General features: G+C 40.9%; 2 protein-coding genes across 3 annotated transcripts; one reads left to right on the top strand and one right to left on the bottom strand.

Moving 5' to 3' along the window:
- Positions 1-1,175: 1,175 nt before the first annotated feature.
- Positions 1,176-5,127, bottom strand: LOC135636506 (probable transcription factor KAN2). The gene is made up of 6 exons (XM_065148202.1): positions 4,333-5,127; positions 4,129-4,205; positions 3,675-3,723; positions 3,431-3,581; positions 1,387-1,453; positions 1,176-1,306 (listed from the first exon to the last, which is right to left on the bottom strand). Exons 1-6 carry the CDS (start codon positions 4,925-4,927, stop codon positions 1,193-1,195), a joined length of 1,053 nt encoding a protein of 350 aa, XP_065004274.1. The 5' UTR covers positions 4,928-5,127; the 3' UTR covers positions 1,176-1,192.
- A 5,242-nt stretch (positions 5,128-10,369) lies between these two features.
- On the top strand, positions 10,370-22,574 carry LOC135581866 (heat stress transcription factor A-1-like). Of its 2 annotated transcripts, XM_065148466.1 has the most exons (3): positions 10,370-10,848; positions 21,119-21,672; positions 21,748-22,574. In XM_065148466.1, the coding sequence occupies exons 1-3, from the start codon at positions 10,582-10,584 to the stop codon at positions 22,340-22,342; spliced, it is 1,416 nt and encodes a 471-aa protein (XP_065004538.1). In that variant the 5' UTR covers positions 10,370-10,581; the 3' UTR covers positions 22,343-22,574. The 2 variants fall into 2 exon arrangements, with proteins under 2 accessions (XP_065004538.1, XP_065004537.1); XM_065148465.1 differs by having other exon boundaries at positions 10,371-10,848; positions 21,119-22,574.
- The last annotated feature ends 636 nt before the right edge of the window (positions 22,575-23,210 follow it).

Genomic DNA, 23,210 nt, shown 5'->3' with positions numbered 1-23,210 from the left:
AGCTTGTCAACTTTCATAGTTAGCTATTCTCATCCTCTTTATCTCTTTTTACACCATCAGTTTGAAAGATAAGATCTTTGTCTGCAGCCATCTTAACAAATCAGAGTTGTCATTAGAAAAATAAGAACTTACATAGACATTACTTAGGGATATCTTTATAGTTGAGACTAAAGATTGTAGACTATGGGCAGTCTTTTGGAACAATAATCTAAAGATATCAAGTTAAAGCTTTGGAACGATAAATTGGGAATACATCATTATGAAACTTAAGCACAATATATTTTTTATTTGAAATACTAAAATCATGGATCAACTTGATTATTTCTTAACCTTAAAAGAGTGGAAAAGCAAAGTTGTAGGTCATATATTTATGTTAATCTAATTTATTATTTTTTTATCTTAAAGACTAATCATCCTCTTAATTTGATTCGTGCTAGAAATTAACCTGCATAGGAATTCAAACCTACTCGCTTTGATTCCATTCAAGCTCTAAATTAAATTCCACATATATGATGTTTTAGCACCTCTCAAGCATTTCTCTTTGATCTTTATTTTGCCACTGGATTACTTCCTGTGACACATGAAAGCACCTTCTAAGAGCTATAGATAGTGACATCTGTTCTCATTCATCTGAAAAACTAATCTAGAACTTGAATTTATATGCATTTATGCACTTAACCTTATATATAAACATGTTCTTTACTGAATGAGTCTTACAGGCTCTTATTGGTGAACAACCTGTAAATTAAGTAGATAGAGAATAGTGGATCCTTTCCTTCATAGAGAGAGAAGGCCAGCAATATAATGATGTTGATATACCTACGAATCCCATTCATATTTGTGCAATTAGCTTCTTCTAAGAACTCTCACAGAATGATATGATGGCATTCTTGTGAGAGAATACCCGTACATGTTACAAGAATCTGCTTTGCAGAACTAAGACATGCAAGATGGTAAATGTATCAACACTACAAGTCTCTTGCAATGATATGAGATGCTTAGCTTCATGATTGCCTTCTCTCTTTCTTGGGAAGCTGTAAAGAGAAGGCGTGCACATGCATGGAAGGCACCAACTCAGGCAATTTGAGTCACTGATTGAGGCTTCAAGTCTCTGTGGAACTTTGCCTCAATCTTTCTCCTTTATGGCTGTCTTCTTTTCTTTCTTGCTTTCTTCCTTTTTCTTTCTCCACGATCAGTGAGGCCTACCCAGGGTGATCTCAAGGTTAAGCCTGCTTTGGCTTGTTGTCCCCGAGAGGCAAGGTGAGTTCAAGTCACGATACATTTCAAATCTCTCGAATGGCATCTCCTGCAGAAGAAAGAAAGGAGCTCATGGTTGTAGTGAAAAGAGGCAGGTTAAAAATACTGGATCCCAGCTGTGTCTGATACCTTGAAGGACTCCATGCTTCCATTGGTGGTGGAATCACTCACCAAGTCATCAGAAAAGCTTCCCCAGCTGTCCAAGCCACCACAGAATTCCATGCATCAAAATAGTGTCGCAATACACAAGGTTAACCTACTCAAGTACAAGAACAGATTACTGCACCATAATGGGAACCATGATGGAGGTTCAGATGTTGACTAGATCCTGGACATATGCAACAGTGTTTCTCGCTTTTCTGAGCACTTTGCATAAGTTTAATGGTGTGAAGTCAAAAAATGTCGGAAGAGAGCTTCTACAGGACACATAACGTTGACAGCTTCTAGGAAGTAGCAACTATCAAGTGGCAGAAACTTTGTTGGTTCTATCAATGTGTTCTCTCTGAGCATGGCTAGTTATGTCACCCTAGCAGCATGAGCACCAGAGAGGTTCAACTTCAATGTACAAGAATCCAAAAATCTCTCTGGGTTTCTTAAACTGTTACACTTGTTGTCTTCCCTATGTACATTCTGGAACTCAAAATTGAAAAGAAATAGGGTACTCAACTTAATACTGTTCTGGTCCTATTTCTTATCACCCAAGTTGGTTTCTTGCCATTCTTCAGCATCTGACTCTTGGTATCTGCAGCTTTATTACCTATATCAAGAGCAAGTAAATCTAACAGGAACTTGGGTTGATGCATTCTCAGCTTTAACCAGTGACTTAATACAAATTACTTTGTGGAGTTGTAGTTGAAAGGACAGCATTGTTAGTCAGACTCATACAGGCATTTTTGGGTTGTATTTTCTCACTGCTTTATCAAGAAAAGAAAGCATTCAACCAGTTAGACATCAATGCCACCAAGTGTTTAGACCCTCTCTCACCATCTACATATTGGCAATTAGGAATCTGGACAAGTAAGAAACATAGTGGTTTGGGAGAGAAGTAGACATCTAGAAGAAATGTCAAGCCTCTTGTACTGGAGGCTTAGTGTCACATAAAAAAGGGGTAGAATTGGATAATAATTTAATACAATATATCCTTTGACAATTTATGTAAAATTGATATTCATTTTGGTAACTTTTGAAAAAGAGAAGCTTATTTTGTACATCAATAAAGGAGTATAACTAATATTAAAAAGTTACACCACAAGTCCTTAAACTTTCAAACAAATTTAGATCGGCCGGTGAATTATAATTTGTTTTAGTGAACTTCAAAATTCATGTTAGTAAACCTTTTTAATTATTCCAAGATCAAGCACACTAATTATTTATGTAAGTAAAACCTTGATTCATCAACACCAAAGTAGAACAAGCTTTAATTCCTTATTTGGATCCCATCTAACTAGGCTTAAAAAGGTTCCAGACAGCAAATTGTAGACCTTTGGAGTGCTTTTAAAAATATATGTCATGTGTGATATGATAAAATTATATTGATGCAAACAAGAAGTTATAAACTAACTAAAATTTCTGAATATTTGATACTTTCAACCAAGCACTAGTAGTTTGCAAGGACAAAAGCAGTAGACATGGTTATCCAGACATTTTAAGCTCTAGTTACTAATACAATTGTTAATATTGGCAGGAAAGCCTACAGGGACAAAAAATCATAAGAGAGCTGTTGTTTTAATATTTTATATGACCTTTTTCCTGTTCTGTATATATTTATACTTATGTGCATGATCATTTATTGCTTTTAGTTTGAATGAAAAATGGAAGTTGTGTGTGCTGGATTCACAATGTAGAGTGTTGTGGCATCCAACATCTGTTATGCAAATCAATGGAGCATATGAAATGAAAGTAGTTGTTGATTTCATACTTCCCTACTCAATGACCTTAAGAATCCTTATATTTATATTCTTTCACATGGCTTTGTTTTCTTGTTATAAAATAATAGTCTGACAAGCATTATTCAAATGAATATTTGGCTTCAGAGTTTACTTGTGAAGTGAAGAATGATTATTCGAATGACTTTGGCAAGCACCATTTTTTTCTTCAGTAGTAAACCTCATTTTATTTACCTTTGTTTATAAGCATTTGGCATACAAACTATTGTGGAGAAGGATATTTTCACCTGGAAGAATGGCCCCATTGATTGATTCCATGATGTGCATCAGGTCTCCCGTTATGAGTTGACGATTCTGAATTCTGCAGATCATGGACTTCTACCAAATTATCATCCGAAACTTCTCCGAATGATCGATTCTCGAAACCATCAGATTGAACTACAAAACACAAAAAGTAATAATCGACACATTATTTGGTAAGCGATTTTACAGTCTTTGGAAGCAAACTGGAAGGACTTAAAACAAAGCTACCTGCTGAAGGATTTGTTGGTCTATCAGTTGTCTTCACGCTCCTATACATCTGCAAATGCATATCATTTCTTTGAGAAACTTTAGAACACTAGCTAGTATAACCCATCTCATCTTGGCTTTGTTTCCTGGCTACATGCCTTAAATCTGAAGCTAACTAAAACATCATCAATCTATTGTAGAGGATATATATATATACATCAAATGGATAAAACATTGAAGTATTTGTTAGAATATGGTGTGTGTGTGTGTGTGTATGTTGCGATGTGTTTATCATTTTATAACAGTGGCTTGCTTTTGCAAGCAAGTAAAACTGAGATGCTTAAAAATGGCAAAAAGGAAAAGAAAAGCTGAGACAACACTCAACCTTAAGGCAAGAAGGATTAAAGGAAAACATTCCTTTGCAGTGCAAGCCAAATGGCCATTTTAGGTTTCCAGACACAGGGAGATCCTTTACCTGTAAGTGAGATTTCACGTGAGCCAGTGTGAGATCTTTGACATCCATTAGCTCGAGAACTGACTTGGGTGTAGCCCCTGAGCTCAAAAGTTGAAGACGAAGTTACGATTGGGAAGTAGGAACAACACGTTCACCTAAATCATCTATGTATGGTCGAAGCATATGTATATACTGAGATAAGAAAATGAGAATTGTAAGCCGTACTTTCATGGCCTCCCAAGAGCTCCACAGCATGCACAAAGCGGGCGTGGAGTGCGCTTGTCCACCGCATCCGTGGACCTCTCATGCTCCTTTTTATGGGGATCCTCGACGGCAAGTACCTTGATCTTGACAGGCCTTGTGTTGTCGCAAAGTGATTGAACTCAGAAGAGGGAGAAGAGTCACACAGAAGCTGCTGCTGCTGATATGGTGGCATCAAAGTTGAGGTGGGCGGGTTTTGGTACACAGGAATTCCCCTTATGGGCCTCATCAAGCTAAAATCTTGGTGGTACCCTTGATGCAGCAGAGGGTGGTGGTGATGGTGGTGGTGGAAGTGGAGGTGGTGGTGATGGTGGTGGGGTAGGGGGTGTAGTAGCAGAGTGGTGTTACTTGTTGTGGTGGAGACAGCGGTGCTTCGAGCAGCTAAAGAGACCTCAGAGGTGTTGCTCTCGGCCTTCTCCATTAAGGCTGTCGTGATACTGTTGCTCCTCAGGAACCCTAAGTCCATGTCTTCATCTGGCTTTCTCCAACCTGATGCCGGTGTCATGTCTGGGGGGCTGATCTGAAGCGATAGATCAGGTTGTGATGAAAAGAGCTCCATCTCTCAGCCAACTTGGGACCTCTTCTTGTTCTGTCTCTTCCTCAATTATTGTCTTGCTTTCTTCTGGTAAAGCTCTTCCCTTCTCCTCTGATCAGTCTTTTGGGAGAGAGAGAGAACTGTACTTTTGGATCCATAAGTGTCTTGCTGTTTTTTACTGTGGAAATGATTACATGGTTATGGTAGCAGTATGTGATATAAAGGAGTTGCATGGAGTTAACATGGAGAGTAAAACTTGAAGTAAATAAGTGAGGTGTGTAGGGACAAAAGTAGTTTCTTGGGTTTCATGGATAGTATGTTCTGTAGACTGATGCCACTTGATGCCCATATAAGTATTAGCTAGAGAGGGAGTGAGAGTGAGAAAGAGGCTCAGATTCCCCTTGTTATCAATATGCTTTCTCTGAGTAAAAGTGGTATCTCAGCTGCAACTTGATGTTGCGTTCACTGACTCACCATGTTTTTTCTCTTTCCCCGCAAAACAAGATCACTCACTACATTAGTAAAAGTCAATAAAAGTTACAAGATTGACGAGAAGGTATGCAGTACGATTAGCTTTTCTAAGCAAAAAAGAAAATTCAGGACTGTTGATCTCATCGATCGATCATAAATATTAGCAAAAAGAGATGACTTTAGACCCATTAGCAAAAAGAATATAGTCTTTTGAGTCGGATCTAATCAAAGTATACCTATCAGTAGATTTTTTTTTGGCAGGTCACCCATGGGTCTAAAGATCGAGGATTTTTACACATTCCAAGAACATTAAGTGTTTAAGGACTAAAATTTCAAATTCGATTATTGGTTTGACCCAGGTTGAGTTCAATGTTAGTTGGTAAAGCTGCTTGAGTCCCCAAATTGGGATTATGACTAACTAGGCCATAATCAAAGGAGATGTTCTTGAATGCAATAGATTAAAAAACTTAGGAGTCTTCAATCTTGACCCAAATCCCTTGAGGAAGTGATTTTGAGAAATCTAATAGAACACAAATGCCACCAAACTTACTTCATCTAATAGTTTGACAATTGGCTCATGTTATCCGGTAAGAAATGATCATGTCAGTTAGTAATTTTCTTTGTATATATTTTATTTAAAGGATATTTTATCTCTTTCTTAAAATATTAATTAAAACTCTAGAATGAAACTATTAACAGAAGTATATTTATTGTCTACACCAAATTATTTCCTTTATATTATCTTCCTTCAAAAAATTATTCTGATAGCTCTGTTTTAAAGTATGGTGGTGTTGGTACACTTAACAAAATGATTGATCCATAAAACAACATATCAAACCATTAATGTCCCATGATAAATCTAGTATCATATTCCTTGTAATTTTATATTACACTTGGGCTGGAGAAAAAAGAGTATGTATATTAAAGAAGACAACTTGCAATCAAGAATGAGTATAGTAAATTCCATTTGCTATCTAGAGAGAGCACATTCAAGAAGACAACTTGCAATCAAGAAGACAGAATCCATTTAATATTTGCCAAAAACACACACATGTATATTTGTTATCTTCTTTAATTCTGCTGCTTGCATAGTACATTTTGTTCCTTTATACTCTTCATATAGGACCTACATTTGAATCAAATACTATCACCAATCCTCATTATGACAGATTCCTGATCACATGAAGAATGAGCAGGAGTCATTTCTCTGAACACAGGGGTAAGAACCTGCTGTCAGCCAAATAAAATGATGTAGAAAATGTGAGAAGAAAAATCAAAGACTATGATCACATGATTAAAACTAGTAGCTTGACCGACACTATGTGACACAAACATGCTGTTGTTTTATCATGAGAATGATGTTGCTACCAGGAAGGACTGTCTGATGGCAGCTAGGTGGTCCACAAATAAAGATGGTTCATTACTTGTTTTATCACACTCTTTCTTCCCCACTGCATTATTGTATTAATTGAAACATCTGTAGATGTAAGTATATCTAGTGGGGAATTCCCTTTTGGTAGTAGTTTTGTCACTGTTAAGAGATTTCCTTTGTTAGGAAGGAACAGAAGAACCTTGATGCCAATACCCACAGATGTAGAAGCTAAATATATGATGGCTGCATCATGCCCTTCTTCCAATATTTATTTCTATCTTAATTTCTTTTTCTTTGTAAATATTCTTTTGCCCTTTGCTTAAAGATTGAGAAATGAGAGATCAACAATGACATATTCCTGAAGTTAGCATGGAACCCCAATGGAGAAAAGGCAATATATATTGATAAAGAGCTATCTATACCTTCATCAGATATATCTACTCAGACTTCCACAGCATAGTTAATGAGACAATATCTGAAGTCTACACCTGTGTGTTTGTGCTACTGTGAACTGTTGAGTGGTAAAACAGAAGTGATGTCTTATCCTGATGAGCATTTTCTCAATCTCTCTATGTTCATTGCATGAATGGGAGTTTCCTATTAACTAGTTATAGACAATTTCCTGCTCTTCTTAGGGCATTAGGTGAATGATAATTTATGTTTAAGAGGGCAGGTGGCATCTGATGTCTTTGGAAAGACCCAAAAAAAAAGGATGCCAAGTTGAGCCTGGAACTGTAATATTTGATTGCATCCTTACCTGCTAATGAATTAGTATGAAGTTTGCATTAAGAAGATCACTTTCCTGTTAATGAAATCTACTATATCTTCCATATTTTTGGTACATAATCCTGAACTCAGAGGAAAGTTTGTCAGTAGACCAGCTTTTCCATGGCCAAACCGTAGGGGAATAGTGTTTTCTATTCATATCAGCCAGTGTGACCTGCAGTTTTTGTTTGGCAAATGACAAAATTCTATATATAAACGTGTATAGGCAAACAAAGAAGTCTGCACAAAGTAAAAGCCCACAAACGCTCAGAATTCACAGACATGCAAACATAAAGCTCCAAAAAATTACAGAGAGAAGAGAACAAAACACATCAAAACAAGTGTTGCTGTAATCTGCTAAATGTAGCTTCTCTCATGCAACAAACAGCAGCATCTCATCTCTACGCTGGTTCTTGTCAATGTGATTACTTTGTTCAATCCAAAAATTGTACAGAAGAAGCTGCAAACAGCGTTATCTCTGCTGCGATGATCATATGATCTATTATTCTATGGCAGTAGAAGATCTATGCTGAAATGGTCATATAACTGCCTTGAGTACTGTGCATAAGAAATTTTCTTTTGTATGCTTCATTGAGATGCTCACTTTATCTATTCTAAGGGATTGTCTGACTGAATCACAGGTAAATGAATCTAATCATAATGGCTGGCACACATACAATTCATATAGTGAATTTTATGATTTCTATGAACAAAAAAGTAGCAGAAATATGTACATACTCATCTATTATATTATTAAGCAGAACAACAGTTACCTCTAAGTTACAAAAATTCTCTAAAATCTTAAAAATAGTAAACCTATGAGGAGTATCTTTTTTTGACACATGACAGCTTATTTTGAGTAAGATTTTAATTAAATGATTAATATAATGTAGCAACAATGCAGGCATTGTTTGTGTGTAACATTAGCTATTTAATATTCAAGTACAGACATTGAACTAAATATTTACAGACTCAGAAAAGACAGAATTCCCCTGTGATGGACAAAGGAAAGATGGGAGGGAACATGCAACACCATCTAGGCATCTGCCACCTTTTCCACCTCAAGAGTTGTGTGTACTTTTCAGCTGGCTTTGATACTATTCTAAGTTGCCTTTGCCTAAACAGAGCATTTAATATTGTTGTCTTTTCTTACTCATCATTTCTGTGTGTATGCAGGTGATCCATCCAAAAGCCAAGAGGGCATCGAATTTGAGGAACTACATTTGTACTACTTGTGGACAATCATACTGTGGAATCCCACTGTATACACCTTATTCACAGATTAGGCATTGGGAATAGGCAACTTCATGCTACTTTGATGAGTGCTAACTTCAAAAAGACAAGCTAGATTGCTGATTTGGATCAATGCTTGCCAGCACCAATGGCGTTGTCATGCTGTGTTTTGGAGTACCTGTCATTTTTCACACCCATTGGCAACTTGACTAAGAGTTAGGAGTAAAGGAGTAAAGGGAGGTGAGGGCGATTAGGCACAAGTGACGAAAGCAATAGACAATGAAAAAGGGTGATGATAATAAAGAGGAAAATGTCAGAGAAAGAGGGGAAGAGAGGTAAGAATAAGGGAGAAAAAGTGGAGAAAATGCGAGAGTAGACAACAAAGCAATGAGTGATGATGATGATAAAAAAAAAAAAGTCAAAGAAAGAGAAGATGAGAGACAAGGACGGTGGAGAAAAAATGAATAAGAGATGAGGGCGGAGAAAGATGAGAGATGAGGCAAGGGCTAGAACTAGAGGTGGAGACAATCATAATGACCCGTTAGAGGCTATAGGTAATTTTAATTTTATCTTTTAGTTAAGAAGAAATATTCAGTTGGAATAAATAAAAAAGTATTAATAAAAAATAAATATATAAGACTTTTTAAAAAAATGACTACAGTAAAAAAATTTACAATATTATCACAATATTCAAGCCTTTATATCTCCTATCAACTATTTATTATTCTCATATGAATGTTGGTAGTTCTTTAAGTATTTATTATCTCTAAAAGAGTTTTATATTTTTTTTTAGAAAAATCAATAGATCAGATTTCTTTAATGAAAGGCCTCAAGGTGACATATTATATTTTTCCCTCTAGGAACTAAAAAAAATTCTAATATTGTATCATCTTACATTTTTCTAATACCTACATTACTATTTATTATCATTTTAGTTTATATATTGTTAATTTTAATAACAATAGTATATTTTTGAAAAAAAAAAAATTCTCAGAATATATTGCTAAAGGATACAATATTAGTAATGCCAATTACTATAATATGAAATATAAAGTTAAAAAATGTTTAACTTCACTGTGATTAGACTTTCATGGGAAGAATCATTATTTATAAATTACTTGTTTATATGTTATTTCAATAGCCATTTACACAAAGGCAAGTGATGATGTATCCTACTTTTTTTAATTTTGATTTTAATTTTTTTGTTCCGATAAATGTCTTCGACTTAGGATAATACCGTTTTTCCTACTTGTTAACGTTACCCAGATGTTTACCTTATGATCGGTCCACCCGTGGAGACCACCTTATTCTCCATAGTTATGCAGGTATATGCGGCGAGTAGCTAGAAATGGTGGAAAATATATGTCCGAGATATTTCTGCCCTTCGATCTAAGTGACTCCGAGTGTGTGCTAAACAGTCAGGATCCTGTCCAAAAATCCTTTCAAAGATAGGTTCGTCTCGGACCAGCCACATTCTAAATCGCTTTCTTAGAACCGTCGATCACTAGTGAACCGTTTCGATGCGAGTTGATGCTCCACGTATTTTATGGTATCATTTGAGAGGATCCGAAAGAAGAAATGGGTTCGTATCCCAACCATCAATTTATTAATCGATTTATTTATTTATTTTCGTGAGCGCCGCTCTCCGGCTTCATCCCCGTCTTCTCCGGCATCTCCTCGTTAGGGTTCCTTTATCGCCCGAGAATCCTTCCTCTTCCTCCTCCGTCTTCGCTTCCCTGACATCGATACCTTCTTCCGAAACCTGTTCCCCGCCCCAATTCTTTTTCTATCGAATGCGCTCCCTCTGATACCCCACCGGTTCCCGGCGGCCCGAGCGATGGACGGCGTCGGAGGAGACGGGGGCGGGGCCCAGACGGCTGCGGCGACGACCGCGAACGCGAGCCTGAATGGCGGCGCTCCGCCCCCGTTCCTGAGCAAGACGTACGAGATGGTGGACGATCCCGCGACGGACGCCATCGTTTCGTGGGGCTCCGCCAACAACAGCTTCGTGGTTTGGAACACGACCGAGTTCGCGCGAGACCTCCTCCCCAAGTACTTCAAGCACAATAACTTCTCCAGCTTCGTGCGCCAGCTCAATACCTATGTACGTCTCTTTCTGTCTTCCTGAAATCTTCTGGTTGTCTCCTTCAATTCGTTAGAAATTTTCTTTTCTTGGTTGTTGGATTTGATGCGCCCGAGTTTGGCTGAGTCGATTAGGGTAGCACGGATTGTAAACAATCGATGGTTAAAATGGGATTTATGGATTAAGGCCTTATTTTGTTCAATGAAGAGATTATCCTCAGAACTCTGTGGTTTTGATACTCTCTGGGTGAATTGGGAGCAGCACAGGATGGATATGGAGAAAGCCTTGATGACTGAATTGAAGAGGAAGCTTAAGTTGATCCATTAAAAGGCCTAGGTAGAAGGCTTAGATGCACAGGTGGATGCCTAAAGAAAAAAGTTCCTTAACTAAGTCTAAGAAAATTACTTGAATTATTGTACTACTCAAAATTATTATGTATCTTACTTGAAATAAAAGTACTTGAAGTAATTTCCTACTTAAAATGACAAGTTTCTTAATCATATAATGTTTGCCAAGGTTAATTGGGTTAAGCATTAATGACTGCTTATAAAAAGTGACAATTAGATGGCTGTTAAGAAGATCTGGGGGTCTCAGCAGCCACCTAATCATCATCTAAGTGCTCCAACCATCACGTGGCATCAACTCGAAAAGCATATGGAACCTAGCTGGTGAGGTAGTGAAAGTGATTACATGGTTTGCTTAGCTTTCGGATGAATATACATGATAATTGTTTCAAATTGTTGTAAACTTAATTAGTTACTTGATATAGAGATACCATTGGGTGTTGTATTCTTTTTCTGTTCCTTTTAGATATTTCTGTAATCTTGTTCTTTTTCACAAATCTGTTGTTTCTGATCTTATCACTAATTTCTATCTATAAAAATGTTATCTGTCAGTGATAGACTATTAGACTCCTAGAGTAATTTTTTCCTTCTTCTTAATGGTGCCAAATGAAGGGTTTCAAGGTGATACAGATAGCAATTTAGCCAGATCTACATGTTATATGGAGCTTTTCAATGGTGTAGATATTTGTAATTCTTTCAAATTTGACACACAAGATATTCTTCTTGCTTTGCCTCTGAGAATCTTTATAAGTTTTATTCCTCATCTTAATGAAACCATATGATACATAATTTTTCTTGCCATAAAATATTCTCCTGTTTGTGTTAACTAAACATCATTGGTATCTATAATAAAAGAATTGACCAATTGTCGAGGGTTAGCGAGAAATACTACATCTTGGAGGTGCTCGCACATGCATGGCCAAGTTAAGATGAACTTTCCTATTATTATGCTTTGTAGAAAAGCATCAATCTTGATTTTGTGATGGAAGGAACTTTTTGGTTCTTGTTTCAGATTTTATATTATAACAATGGTCAATTTTTTAGACCTTGTAAATTAACTATGGAATGAACATGAATGGTGACCTGCTGTTACCAATCATCCGTTAATTCTCTAATTGGACACTATCAATCATCCAACTTGCCCATCACACTAGATACCAAGGATTGTAATTTCGTACCGTACCAGAGTTTTAATCTCAGCTCGGTATGGTACGGTACGCTTTAGCTCATCGCTCTGTGTGTGTGTGTGTGTGCGTGTGTGTGACGTTGCCTCGTTTCTTCTACCGCGTGGGGAATGGTTTTTTCTCCCGCGTGGATGAGGAGAAGTTGCCGACGACGCCGAGGCCTTGTCACCTCAGACGAGGAGGCGACATCTCATCTGTGGCGTCCGGCGACGGATCGGGATCGTCGAGGGAGAGCAGCGTCGGATCTCCAGGTTCTCCCTTTTCTTCTCCCTCCTCTTCCTTCTTTCTCGACTAATACCAGTCTGTAGTGGGCGGCGACAATCGAGATCGATCGTCACCGACCGATTTCGCATGGTAATGGGGCGGAAACAACCCCAATCGATGGTATCACCCGGTAGTGGGCGGTCCGCATACCGATTTGTTGGCAGACCGGTACGTACCGTCCGATACGTGCAGTATTATTCGAAATTAAAAACCTTGCTAAATACTTTGAACACTCATCCATGACCTGTATAAACTTGGTCAATAAATTTTCTTTGCTCTGAATCTTGTTCAATGTTAGTCACAGGGTACAACCAACCTATCTTATACCGATCTTAGGTGTATTCTTTAGAATCCAACCAAGGTCTCAGCATGCTGCCTTTGGATCGTTCCATCTCATATCCCTAAGGGTTGGGCAAGAATGTTTTAATCATCATCATCATCTGGTTGGGTGAATATTGTAGGAGGGGAATTTCTTGGTCATCTATTGGTTTGAAATCTTTGTGGGTGTCTTTTTGTTTTTACTCTCATTGTTCATCAAAGCATTGGATTGAAATTGCCATTCTATTGGATAATGGTGACACTAGAGAGGTTAGGTAGCATTAAGGAGACTCCATGGGGTCACTTTAGATGATCCCAAATCTTTTATTGGTGGAGAGTTTAACAGTCATATGGTTGATTGAGATGACTACCTTCAATCAGCTGAACATCAGGAAGTCGAGATCGCATTGTAGGTCAACAGTGGATTGTCAACTAAGAACTTATATTTTTTACGGTGTTTGTTTTAAGAGTTAACTTTGTAGTCACATGAAAATCGATCATATTGTGGAGTTGGACAAAATCTTGAACGAATTTGTTGGAGGAAGTCATCAATGGAATAAGCTTTTCTAATATGGTCCAGCCTGAATAAGGTAAAGGTCAAGGAACATTAGTGAGATTTCATCGTTGATCAAGGTTCTTGTTAGGACCATTTTATTTTATGAGCTTTTGAATAATGTTTATTGAGTATATCTAATTCAGTTAGAGTCGGGTAAAGATTTATTTAATATTTAATTATTATTAAGAGTCCAAGTCCTTGTGGACTCTGGGTGGAACTTTATAAATCATGGTGTAACCCTTTCTAATCAATCAATCAATGAAATGTTATTTCAGTCTATGGACAAACTCTAGGAGGCCGATCACCTCAAAGCGATCAAGGAGGCCGATCCCCTCGAAGCGATCATTCCCTTTTCTCTCCTTTATTCCATGATAAGACATTAGGGTCTTATCATTTGGTATCAGAGCATTTTATGATAAGACTTTAGGGCCTTATCATTTGGTATCAGAGCAACGATCCCTGGTGTTCTCGCTGCAGTGTTGTTGTAGCTATTAAAAAAAAAAAAAGAGAGAAATTTGTGTGAGGAAGGGTGAAGTCGGCAGCCACAAACGCCGATCCTTCTCAACCGAGAAGGAACCTTTGCGTCCCGGCCAACGACCACCATTGCCCCTTCTCCACCGTCGTCGCTACTGCCCAGCCAGTAGCCACCATCGCCACCGTTTCCCCCTCGCTGTAGTTATCTTCATCTTAAAAAAAAAAAAAAACGAAGAGAGGAAGAAGAAGCCGCAGCCACGCACCCCTGCTTCCGGCCAGCCCACCCGTCACCGCTGCTCTCCGGTTAGCGATCACTGCCACCGCCGCTTCCCGACCGAGGGACCACCACTGCCACCACTGTTGCCCAGCTAGCAGCCACCACCGTCGCCGCTGCCCCCACTCGGCCTGCGACCTCTCCTCCTCGCTTCCCCATCTCGCTCGAGCGAGAAGGACCGCCGGCGTTGTTTCCCAGCCAGTAGACCACCCCATCGCCGCTTCTACCGTTGGCGATGCTGCCCTAGTCCGCCATCGTGCCCGCCCCCCTTGGGTCGCAGCCGTAGTCGCCGGTTGCCGCATCCCCTCCTTGCAGCGGTTGTAGAAACAGAGCTTCCTCTGTTGCCGCAGCCCCTCGTCGATCGCAGTCGCGACCCTCGCTGCCTCCTTCTCCATCGTCGTCGCCGCTCCCCAGCCAGCAACCTCCCCTCCTTGTTGCGCCATAACCGCCACAACCATATCTTCTCCCCTCTAAAGCCCATCTGGTCGAAAGGGGCCCTTGCCTCCCCTGCTTTCGGCCAGCCCCACCACAGCCGCTGCATTCCGGCCAGCGATCACCGTCGTCGCTGCTCCTTGACCAGCAGCCTTCCCTCCTTGCTGCTCCACCCTGCTCGAGCGAGAAGGGCCGCGGTCGCTGTTTCCCGGCCAGCGGACCAACCCCCTCGTCGCTTCTACCGTCGGTGATGCTGCCCCAACCGCGCCACCATCGCTGCCTCCCCTTGGGCCGCAGCTGCAGTCGCTCGACCATCCCTCCTCGCGGCGATCAAAACAAGGCAACCACGATCGTCGCAGCCACTGTCGTTTCCTCAACCGCACGCGATCCCTCGGCGTCACCAGCGCCTCCTTCCGCAGTGCGACAGAGACAAAGCAACGCTGCCTTCCATCCGCGCCATCGCAGCCACCGTAGCGGTGAGCCCTTGGCAGCGCTGCCCCCAGCCGCACCACCATTGTTGCCTCCCAACCCTTCCGGCACCCTCTGCTACCGCAGCCGTCGATTGCAACCACTGCCGCCGCTGCTCCCGGCCAATGTCTCACAGTCGTGACCCTCGCTGCCTCCCTCTCCACCACCGCCCACCTCCTCTTGGGTCGCAATCGCAGTCGCTCGACCTTCCCTCCTTGCGGTGACCAAAACAGAGCAACTTTGCATTTTCTGCCGCAACCATCGATCACTGCAGCTCCCGGCCAGCAACCACTGCTGCCGTTGCTCCTGGCCAACGACCAACCCCTCGTTCTGCAGCAGCCGCCCTCTAGTAGCGCACGCAGCAACCGCAGCAAGTATGCTGCCCTGTCTCAACCCCAGCAGCGCATGCACCACCAATTCCTCTTCTCAACCTCGACCGTTTCAACACCGCCTCCCCCTTGCTTAGCATCTTCGGCCACAACCGTAGGTTGCCATCACCGCAGGTTGACATCACTGCAGGTTGCCATCATCGCAGCCTCAACCCTGTTGCTCGGTGATTGCCCCCTTGGGTCGCAGCAACTGTAGCCACACCGACGTAGTCGCCTCCTAGCCCCCGGCGCTCTCACCCCACGTAGCGATAGAAACAGAGCAACAACTCTTTCTCCAACACAGCGACTGCAGCATTGCCCTCGGCAACTTCGCATCGACAGTGCCGATGCCCTTGACCAGACATCAGAAACAAGATATGGGGATTACAGATTTGCAGTCTTACACAATGGCTATCGATAACTCAGTGAAAGCACAAATGGAAGCATTGGAAATCAGAATTGAGAACCGACTGCAAGAAACACTTAATGATTTTAAAAAGAGCCTAGTGGAGAGCCTTGACAAATTTCAACAAGATGGGGGCTTAAGTTCTACGTTGCACAGATCTGAAAATACAGGAAAAGGACCCCAAGATTGTGACACAAACTACTCACACATGAAGGTGGAATTTCCGAGATGGGAAGATGGAGATCCGACCAGTTGGATCTCTAGGGCAGAAATTTTTTTTCGTTTTCACAGAACCCCAGAAGAATCTAAGGTAGAAGTGGCCTCAATCCAGCTCAATGGAGATGCAATCCAGTGGTACGATTAGTATGAAACTTGCAACGAAGTTCCTTCGTGGGAACAATTCAAAAGAGGGCTTCTTGTTCGCTTTGACCCATCTGAATATGAGAATGTTGATGGCCAGCTCGCCAAAATTTGTCAGACTTCTACAGTGTTAGAATATCATAGTAGGTTTGAAAGATTGTCAAATCAAGCTAGAGATTGGTCGGAACGATAACTTCTTGGTACATTTATTGAACGACTTATTCCAGAGATCCGGTATGAAGTTAAGGCTCGTCAACCCCGCACTATGATAGCTGTGATCTCATTCGCACATCTACATGAGAAAAAATTAGCAAGGATCAGCAAGGGGTTTGTACTATGATGAAAAGTGGAGTATGGAGTACCGATGTAAACAAGGGCAACTTCTGATGATTGAACCAATTGGAGAAGAACCGAAAGCTAAGAATGTGGATTCCGATCATGAAGGTATAAATTCTAATGAAGATGTTGGGCCTACCATACATACAATGCATACATTAGCCGACTACTCTAACCCGCAAACTATGGAAGTTGGCGAAACTCTGGAACATCAGCCTGTTATAGTTTTGATTGATATTGGTAGCACTAACAATTTTATGGACAGTGAGATTGTTGACCGATTGGCCCACCACATTTAAGGATGTGACAGATTCGAAGTAAAGATCGTTGATGGATGGATTTTAACTTATGATAGCAAATATTCAAAGATAAAATTGATTATACAGGGCCAGGAGTTTCTTGCAATGCTTAATATATTGAAAGACAGACATATTGCTGACACTATCGAAAAGTGGAGACCATATTTACTTGATCAACGGGTTGTGATGCGTTGCAGATAGCCTATGAGTGAAGTGCTGAAAGAGAAGCTCCCGTGTTTGATGCTGCTCAGCCTTGAGGACAAGGCTGATTTGAAGAGGGAGGAATTGTTAGGACCCTTTTATTTTATGAGCTTTTGAATAATGTTTATTGAGTCTATTTAGTTCAGTTAAAATCGGATAGAGGTTTATTTAATATTTAATTATTATTAAGAGTCCAAGTCCTAGTGGACTCTAGGTGGAACTCTATAAATCATGGTGTAACCCTTTCTAATCAATCAATCAATGAAATGTTATTCCAGTCTATGGACAAACCCTAGGAGGCCGATCACCTCGAAGCGATCAAGGAGGTCGATCCCCTTAAAGCGGTCAAGGAGGTCGATCCCCTCGAAGCGATCAAGGAAGCTGATCCCCTTGAAGCGATCATTCCCTTTTCTCCCATTTCTTCCACGATAAGACAAGCGATCATTCCCTTTTTTCCCCTTTCTTCCACGATAAGACTTTAGAGTCTTATCATTTGGTATCAGAGCATTTTACGATAAGACTTTAGGGTCTTATCAGTTCTTTTTACAAAAGCATTGGAACTCCATAATGATACAACTATTGACATCCTTACTTGAAGATGTTATTACGGTCACTCTCTAGCAAATTGTTGTGGTTAAGTTTGTCTTGACTCTCAAGCTGGAAATAAGAGATGCCTTGGGTTTTCATTTGCTAATCACGTGCACCAATGTTGGTCTTGTAGGATGGATAGATTGGTGCCAGAGTTTTCTATGTTCCTAGTGGAGTAGCTCTAATTTACAGGGAGAATTCTGGTGAATCTGTGTAACTGTTTTTGTCTTATATAGATGGGTCTTGTTTGGTGAAAGAAGTGTCTAGGGGGTGGTGTCCCATGTGTCCTTGAAAGCTTCTTCATGTTTGGATGTTCAAGAAGTACATATTATTTTCTCACCAATAATAAAATGGTAGAGGAGGACTTTAGTGGTGACCAATAAGGTGTAATGGCCCCTTGTCCATGTAATTTCCTTGTAGGATTCCAGTTTGACATGAGTTTCTTGAAGAAGGCCATGTGGATCTCCATGAAACTTGTGTATGTATCACGTATAGCCCACATCTTATCCAAACAAATTGCGATAGGTTTAGAAAGTGTTCCAATAGAAAAGGTGAAGTAATCAAACACTCCTTTTTGGGAAAAAAGTCTTAGACTTGATAAAGACATGCCAATTACATATATGTTTGTATCATATTATGTACACCATGGTTTTAAATCTCAGTAGTCAGTACTAGACCTGGTTTGGAATTGGTATGAGTCTGATACATACTGATGAACTAACGCAGTGTACGCTGGCATATATGTTTGCATCAATAAAAAAAAGGGAAGGTGGGGTGGGGGGAGGAGAAGGAGAAGAGTAGGAGGAGAGGATCAATGTAGGAGGTGTAGGATTTTGTTTCAACAGGCTTATAACAAGGTCCCTTTGTCTACGAAACATATTGTTATGTGGTGTCATTTGTTTCAACAGACTTAAAACAGTTTGGTGTCTTCTTAAGGCTGTAAATGTATGCACTTTTTTTTTTTCCGAGATTCATTTGTATAATAAATGGTATATAAGGTGGGTTTTGGAACTTGCTCAGATTTTTGCATGTTTTTATGTTCAAAATGGTTGGATCCAGGGGTTTTAATCTCATGTACCAGTCTCGTACTGGTCTGTATCAGTGTACATGGCGTCAGTTGAGGGACAGTATATGTACATAGGTGCATACTGGATTTCAGGGTTAGCCTAAAAAAGGACTGGAAATCAAGAAAAAAACACCATTTTTATGGTTATTTGCAATCAAATTAAGTTGCTCGGACTCATATCGGTACATCCAGTATCGATACGGGTCTAGTACCTCATATTGAAGTCCTTATAATGTTCCTACTACCAAAATAAATGACGCGAGTTGATGGACAGTGGTTCGGGGTTCTCGATCTGATGAGATTTATATTGATATAGTGCATTTGTAGGACTTTGCAGGAGTGTATTTGTAGGACTTTGCAGGAGTCAGCAAGAAACAGATCACACAGTGATTTCAATAGGCGCTCGGGCGAGGCGAGGCCCGAGCGCCTCGCTTCATTTCTAGGCGGCGCACTTCAAAGAGGTGCCGCTTGGGCGTTCGCCCGAGCCCAGGCGCCGGGTGCTTCGGGCGAGCGCTTGGGGTTAAACCAGGCGACCGAACCAGATTTTTTAGGTCTGGTTGGTCTCCGGTGCTTTAGTTGGTTTGAACCAACTAAATCACTAATATCAGGCTCCCGATTGAACCAACTAAAACATTGATATCAGGCTCCCTCTCACGATTTCCCCGACTTCCCCAACCCTAACACTCGCGATTTTGTCGTCGAGATTTCTTCTTTGTTGCCGCTGCCGCCGTCGCTACTGTCGCTACTCGCCGCTGCCACAATCGCTGCTCGCCGACTGCCTCGGTCTTCTCACACTCTTCTTACTATACTGTTAACAATATATTAACAGTATACTGCTAACTGTATACTAATGATAATATTTTTATTTATTAGATTAATAATATATTATTTTGATTTTAATACTATTAATTTTTATTTATTTAAAATTATTGTTGAGTTTCAGAATAAATGACAAGTGCACAGAGCAACTCAATAGATTTGATGTAAAATTTTATTGTTTTGATTTTTGAGACTTTTTATTAATATGACATTGTGATTTTATACCCGATTTTCTTAATTTAATAGCATTTTTTTATTTAAATAATTATATTTATTAATTATATTATATATTTTTATATTTTAGCGCCTCCCTTCGCTCGGGCGAGCGCCTAGCGCTTTTTAAATCACTGAGCTCACATAACATTCGATACTATTTGGGTGCTTTTTCTAGCCTCCCAAAACCTCTCCAACAGGTTACCCAATGGTTAGTTGGGTTGCCTCATTACTTATGTATGGTTACCCCCTGGTGCAGACCTGTACAGGGTTTTATCCAGTGATTTAAAAAACGCTAGGTGCCAAAAGGCACCAACATCCCAAAATGCCTAAAGCGCTAGGCGCTTGCCCGAGCGAAGCGAGGTGCTTTGACAGTGGAACTTTCGAACAGGGAGAAAATAACTATTAAGAGGGGGAGGAAAAGTTACCGACGGTGGAATTTTCGGACGACAGCGATGGTGGTGGAGGAAACTGTAAATGGCAACAACGACAACTACTGTTGATAACAGCGACAACGGCGGAAGCCACGAACGACGACTTCGTGGGTGGCGGAAGCTTCAAAGGTATCCGTCGGTGGCGGAGGAAGCTGCGGTTCTCTCCCTCAACGGTGGAAGGAGTTACACGTGGAAGCAGTGGCGGCGGAAGGAAGCTACGGATGAAGGCAGTCCGTCGACAACAGAGGAAGCCTCGGTCCGCTGTGTCCGCGGCGAAGGCAGCAACAGAAAGCATTGGCGGCGGAGGCAAAAGCTACGCTAGGGTTGATGGCTCGGGGTCGCGCGGTGGTGCGGGAGGTGTCTTTTGCGGGTAATAAAGTGGCTAATTGGTTCAATCGAACCAACTAGCCACTGTTGAATCGAACCAGACTTAAAGTCTAGTTCGGTTGCTCCATTTGAACTGGGCTCTCACCTGAGGTGCGTGACGCCTGGGTTCAGGTGAGTGCCTAGGTAGCACCTCACTGAAGCGCATCGCTTGGCCCATCCTTGAGGCGCTTGGGTGGCGAGCACCTGGGCGCCTATTTAAATCGCTGGTTCCATCGAGTGGTAAGTTTGGTACCCCACTTGTATCGGCGGTACCAAGTTGGTAACAGTCAGTATCATGTATGCTGGCCCTGTATAGGTCATGTTTGTGTACCCCATGTATCGGTCCTCCATTGGAACGGTGAAGACTGTATGTATCACACTGCTGGATGGTTTGGTTTTATCTTTTTTAAGTCCTCATGGCTTGTTGTTGTTGAGAATGTTGGATCAGGATCTGCTTGTGAGTGTTTATGCATTAAAGAACTAAAAATTGTTTTTTTTCACTCCTTTTTTTGCTTATGCAGGGTTTTAGAAAGGTTGATCCTGATCAATGGGAGTTTGCCAATGAGGGGTTCTTGAGAGGTCAAAAACACTTGTTGAAGAACATCAGTAGGAGAAAATCAACCCATCCACACAATCAACAACAACAGCCTCAAACACAGAGTAGCATTGAGGTGGGGAAATTTGGGATGGAAGAGGAGATTGAGAGGCTCAAGAGAGACAAGAATGTACTCATGCAGGAACTGGTTAGGCTGAGGCAGCAGCAGCAGGCCACTGATCAGCAATTAAACACCTTAGGTCAGCGCCTTCAAGGTATGGAGCAGCGGCAGCAACAGATGATGTCATTCTTGGCAAAAGCCATGCAGAGCCCTGGCTTCTTAGCCCAGTTGGTACAGCAAAATGACAGCAATCGACGCATAGTTGGAGTAAACAAAAAACGAAGACTGCCTAGGCAAGAAAATAAAGTGGATGGCGAAAGTGCTGTCCACGATGGTCAAATAATTAAATACCAGCCCTTAATAAATGAAGCAGCAAAAGCAATGCTGATGCAGATTTTAAAGTTTGATACGTCTCCTAGGTTGGAATCTTTTGGCAATTCCCAGAACCTTTTGCTTGAGAATTTTTCTTCACCCGTGGAAGCTTTTGATGGCAGGAGTTCTTTAAAGAGGATATCTGGAGTTACTCTATCTGAAGTGCCTGCAAGTACGGGCTTTCCATCTTTGCCTACGAACTCTGGGTATTCAACAATGCCCTCTTCTGTGCCATCTGACGTTCATTCTTCTTCCGTTGTAGCAGATATGGTTGCAACAACTGAAATGCCTAATATGAATACAGGGGCTGGGTCTGTTGCTCCATCACATACTGCTAATGGTACGTTGAAACTTTCTGAGGGGCAGTCTGCAATGCCTAATGGATTCAATAGCTATGTAGGACCTACTGGAGGAAACATTCCTATGAACCCGGAGTTCATGGATCAACTGGCAGGAATTGATACTGAAAAGTTTTCTTTTGATACCGATGTGGATATCTTAAATGATGATGAGAAGCTTCCAAGCATAAATGATCCTTTCTGGGAGCAATTCCTTACTGCCAGCCCACTATTAGGAGATGCTGAAGAGGTAGACTCAGGCATACATGAAACTGAGGAAATGAGGCTAGAATCAGGGGATGACTGGGACAGTTCTCCCAACATGGACCACCTCACAGAGCAGATGGGACATCTCACATCGGAGACGAATAGGCATTGAGAAGGCATGCCTCGGCGTAGTTGGTGGTGGATACTGGGAAGCAGTTGGTAAGTTGCATAGCTGTTGCTGCTCAATAGCGAGTCAAACAGACGTGTAAGAGGCTCTGTTCTACTTTGTATTATCTTTAGGCAGTTTACTATCCTGTTGCTTTTGCTGAAGAGAATTTATATAGAATGTAAACTTACGTGTTGGATCACTCTTTGTCTTATATATGTTCTTCTGTTTTGAGGCCTCCTGGGTCCTGTATAGCATCACTAACCTGCTAGTACCAATTGGTCATTATTTTGTACTGTGCTTCTCCACAGTACAAAATGGACTTCTATATTGGGTTATGACTCGTGAAAAATACATCTCCAACATCTGTCTTCTATATTGATTATATCTTCTTTGTGAATCACCATAGCTCCTGTATAACTGTTACTCCATGATATATCGATTTCTACTCTTAATGCTAACTCAGCTTAGCTGCCCTCATGAAGAACAGGTATGTTTCCACTGGAGGATCCAATGCTTCAAGTGGTGTAGGATCAAAGACAAAGATTATGTTGCTGCCTAGCAAGAACAAATAATATGATTGATACCTCAATTGGGCCATCTCTATAAAGACTTTAGATCATGTCCCAGTATTAATTCTTTGATATTCTAATTTTCATGGAGTCACACCATCTACTTCATCAAACACCTCCCCGGTAATGCATTCGGACACTCGAGAAAGAATTGGATTATTGTGTCATGCATCCTCTTTGTTATGTTCTGCATAACTATGTGCATTGAGGTCTTCTGAAGGGACTCGATTCTTCGATCATTTAACTGCACGTACAATATTTAGCTAAATATAAAGTATATGTTGTTATGATCATTATAACGG

The sequence above is a fragment of the Musa acuminata genome, chromosome BXJ3-4 (assembly GCF_036884655.1).
Source record: "Musa acuminata AAA Group cultivar baxijiao chromosome BXJ3-4, Cavendish_Baxijiao_AAA, whole genome shotgun sequence".
Lineage (NCBI taxonomy): Eukaryota > Viridiplantae > Streptophyta > Magnoliopsida > Zingiberales > Musaceae > Musa > Musa acuminata.
This window is presented reverse-complemented; position numbering and strand designations above follow the sequence as displayed.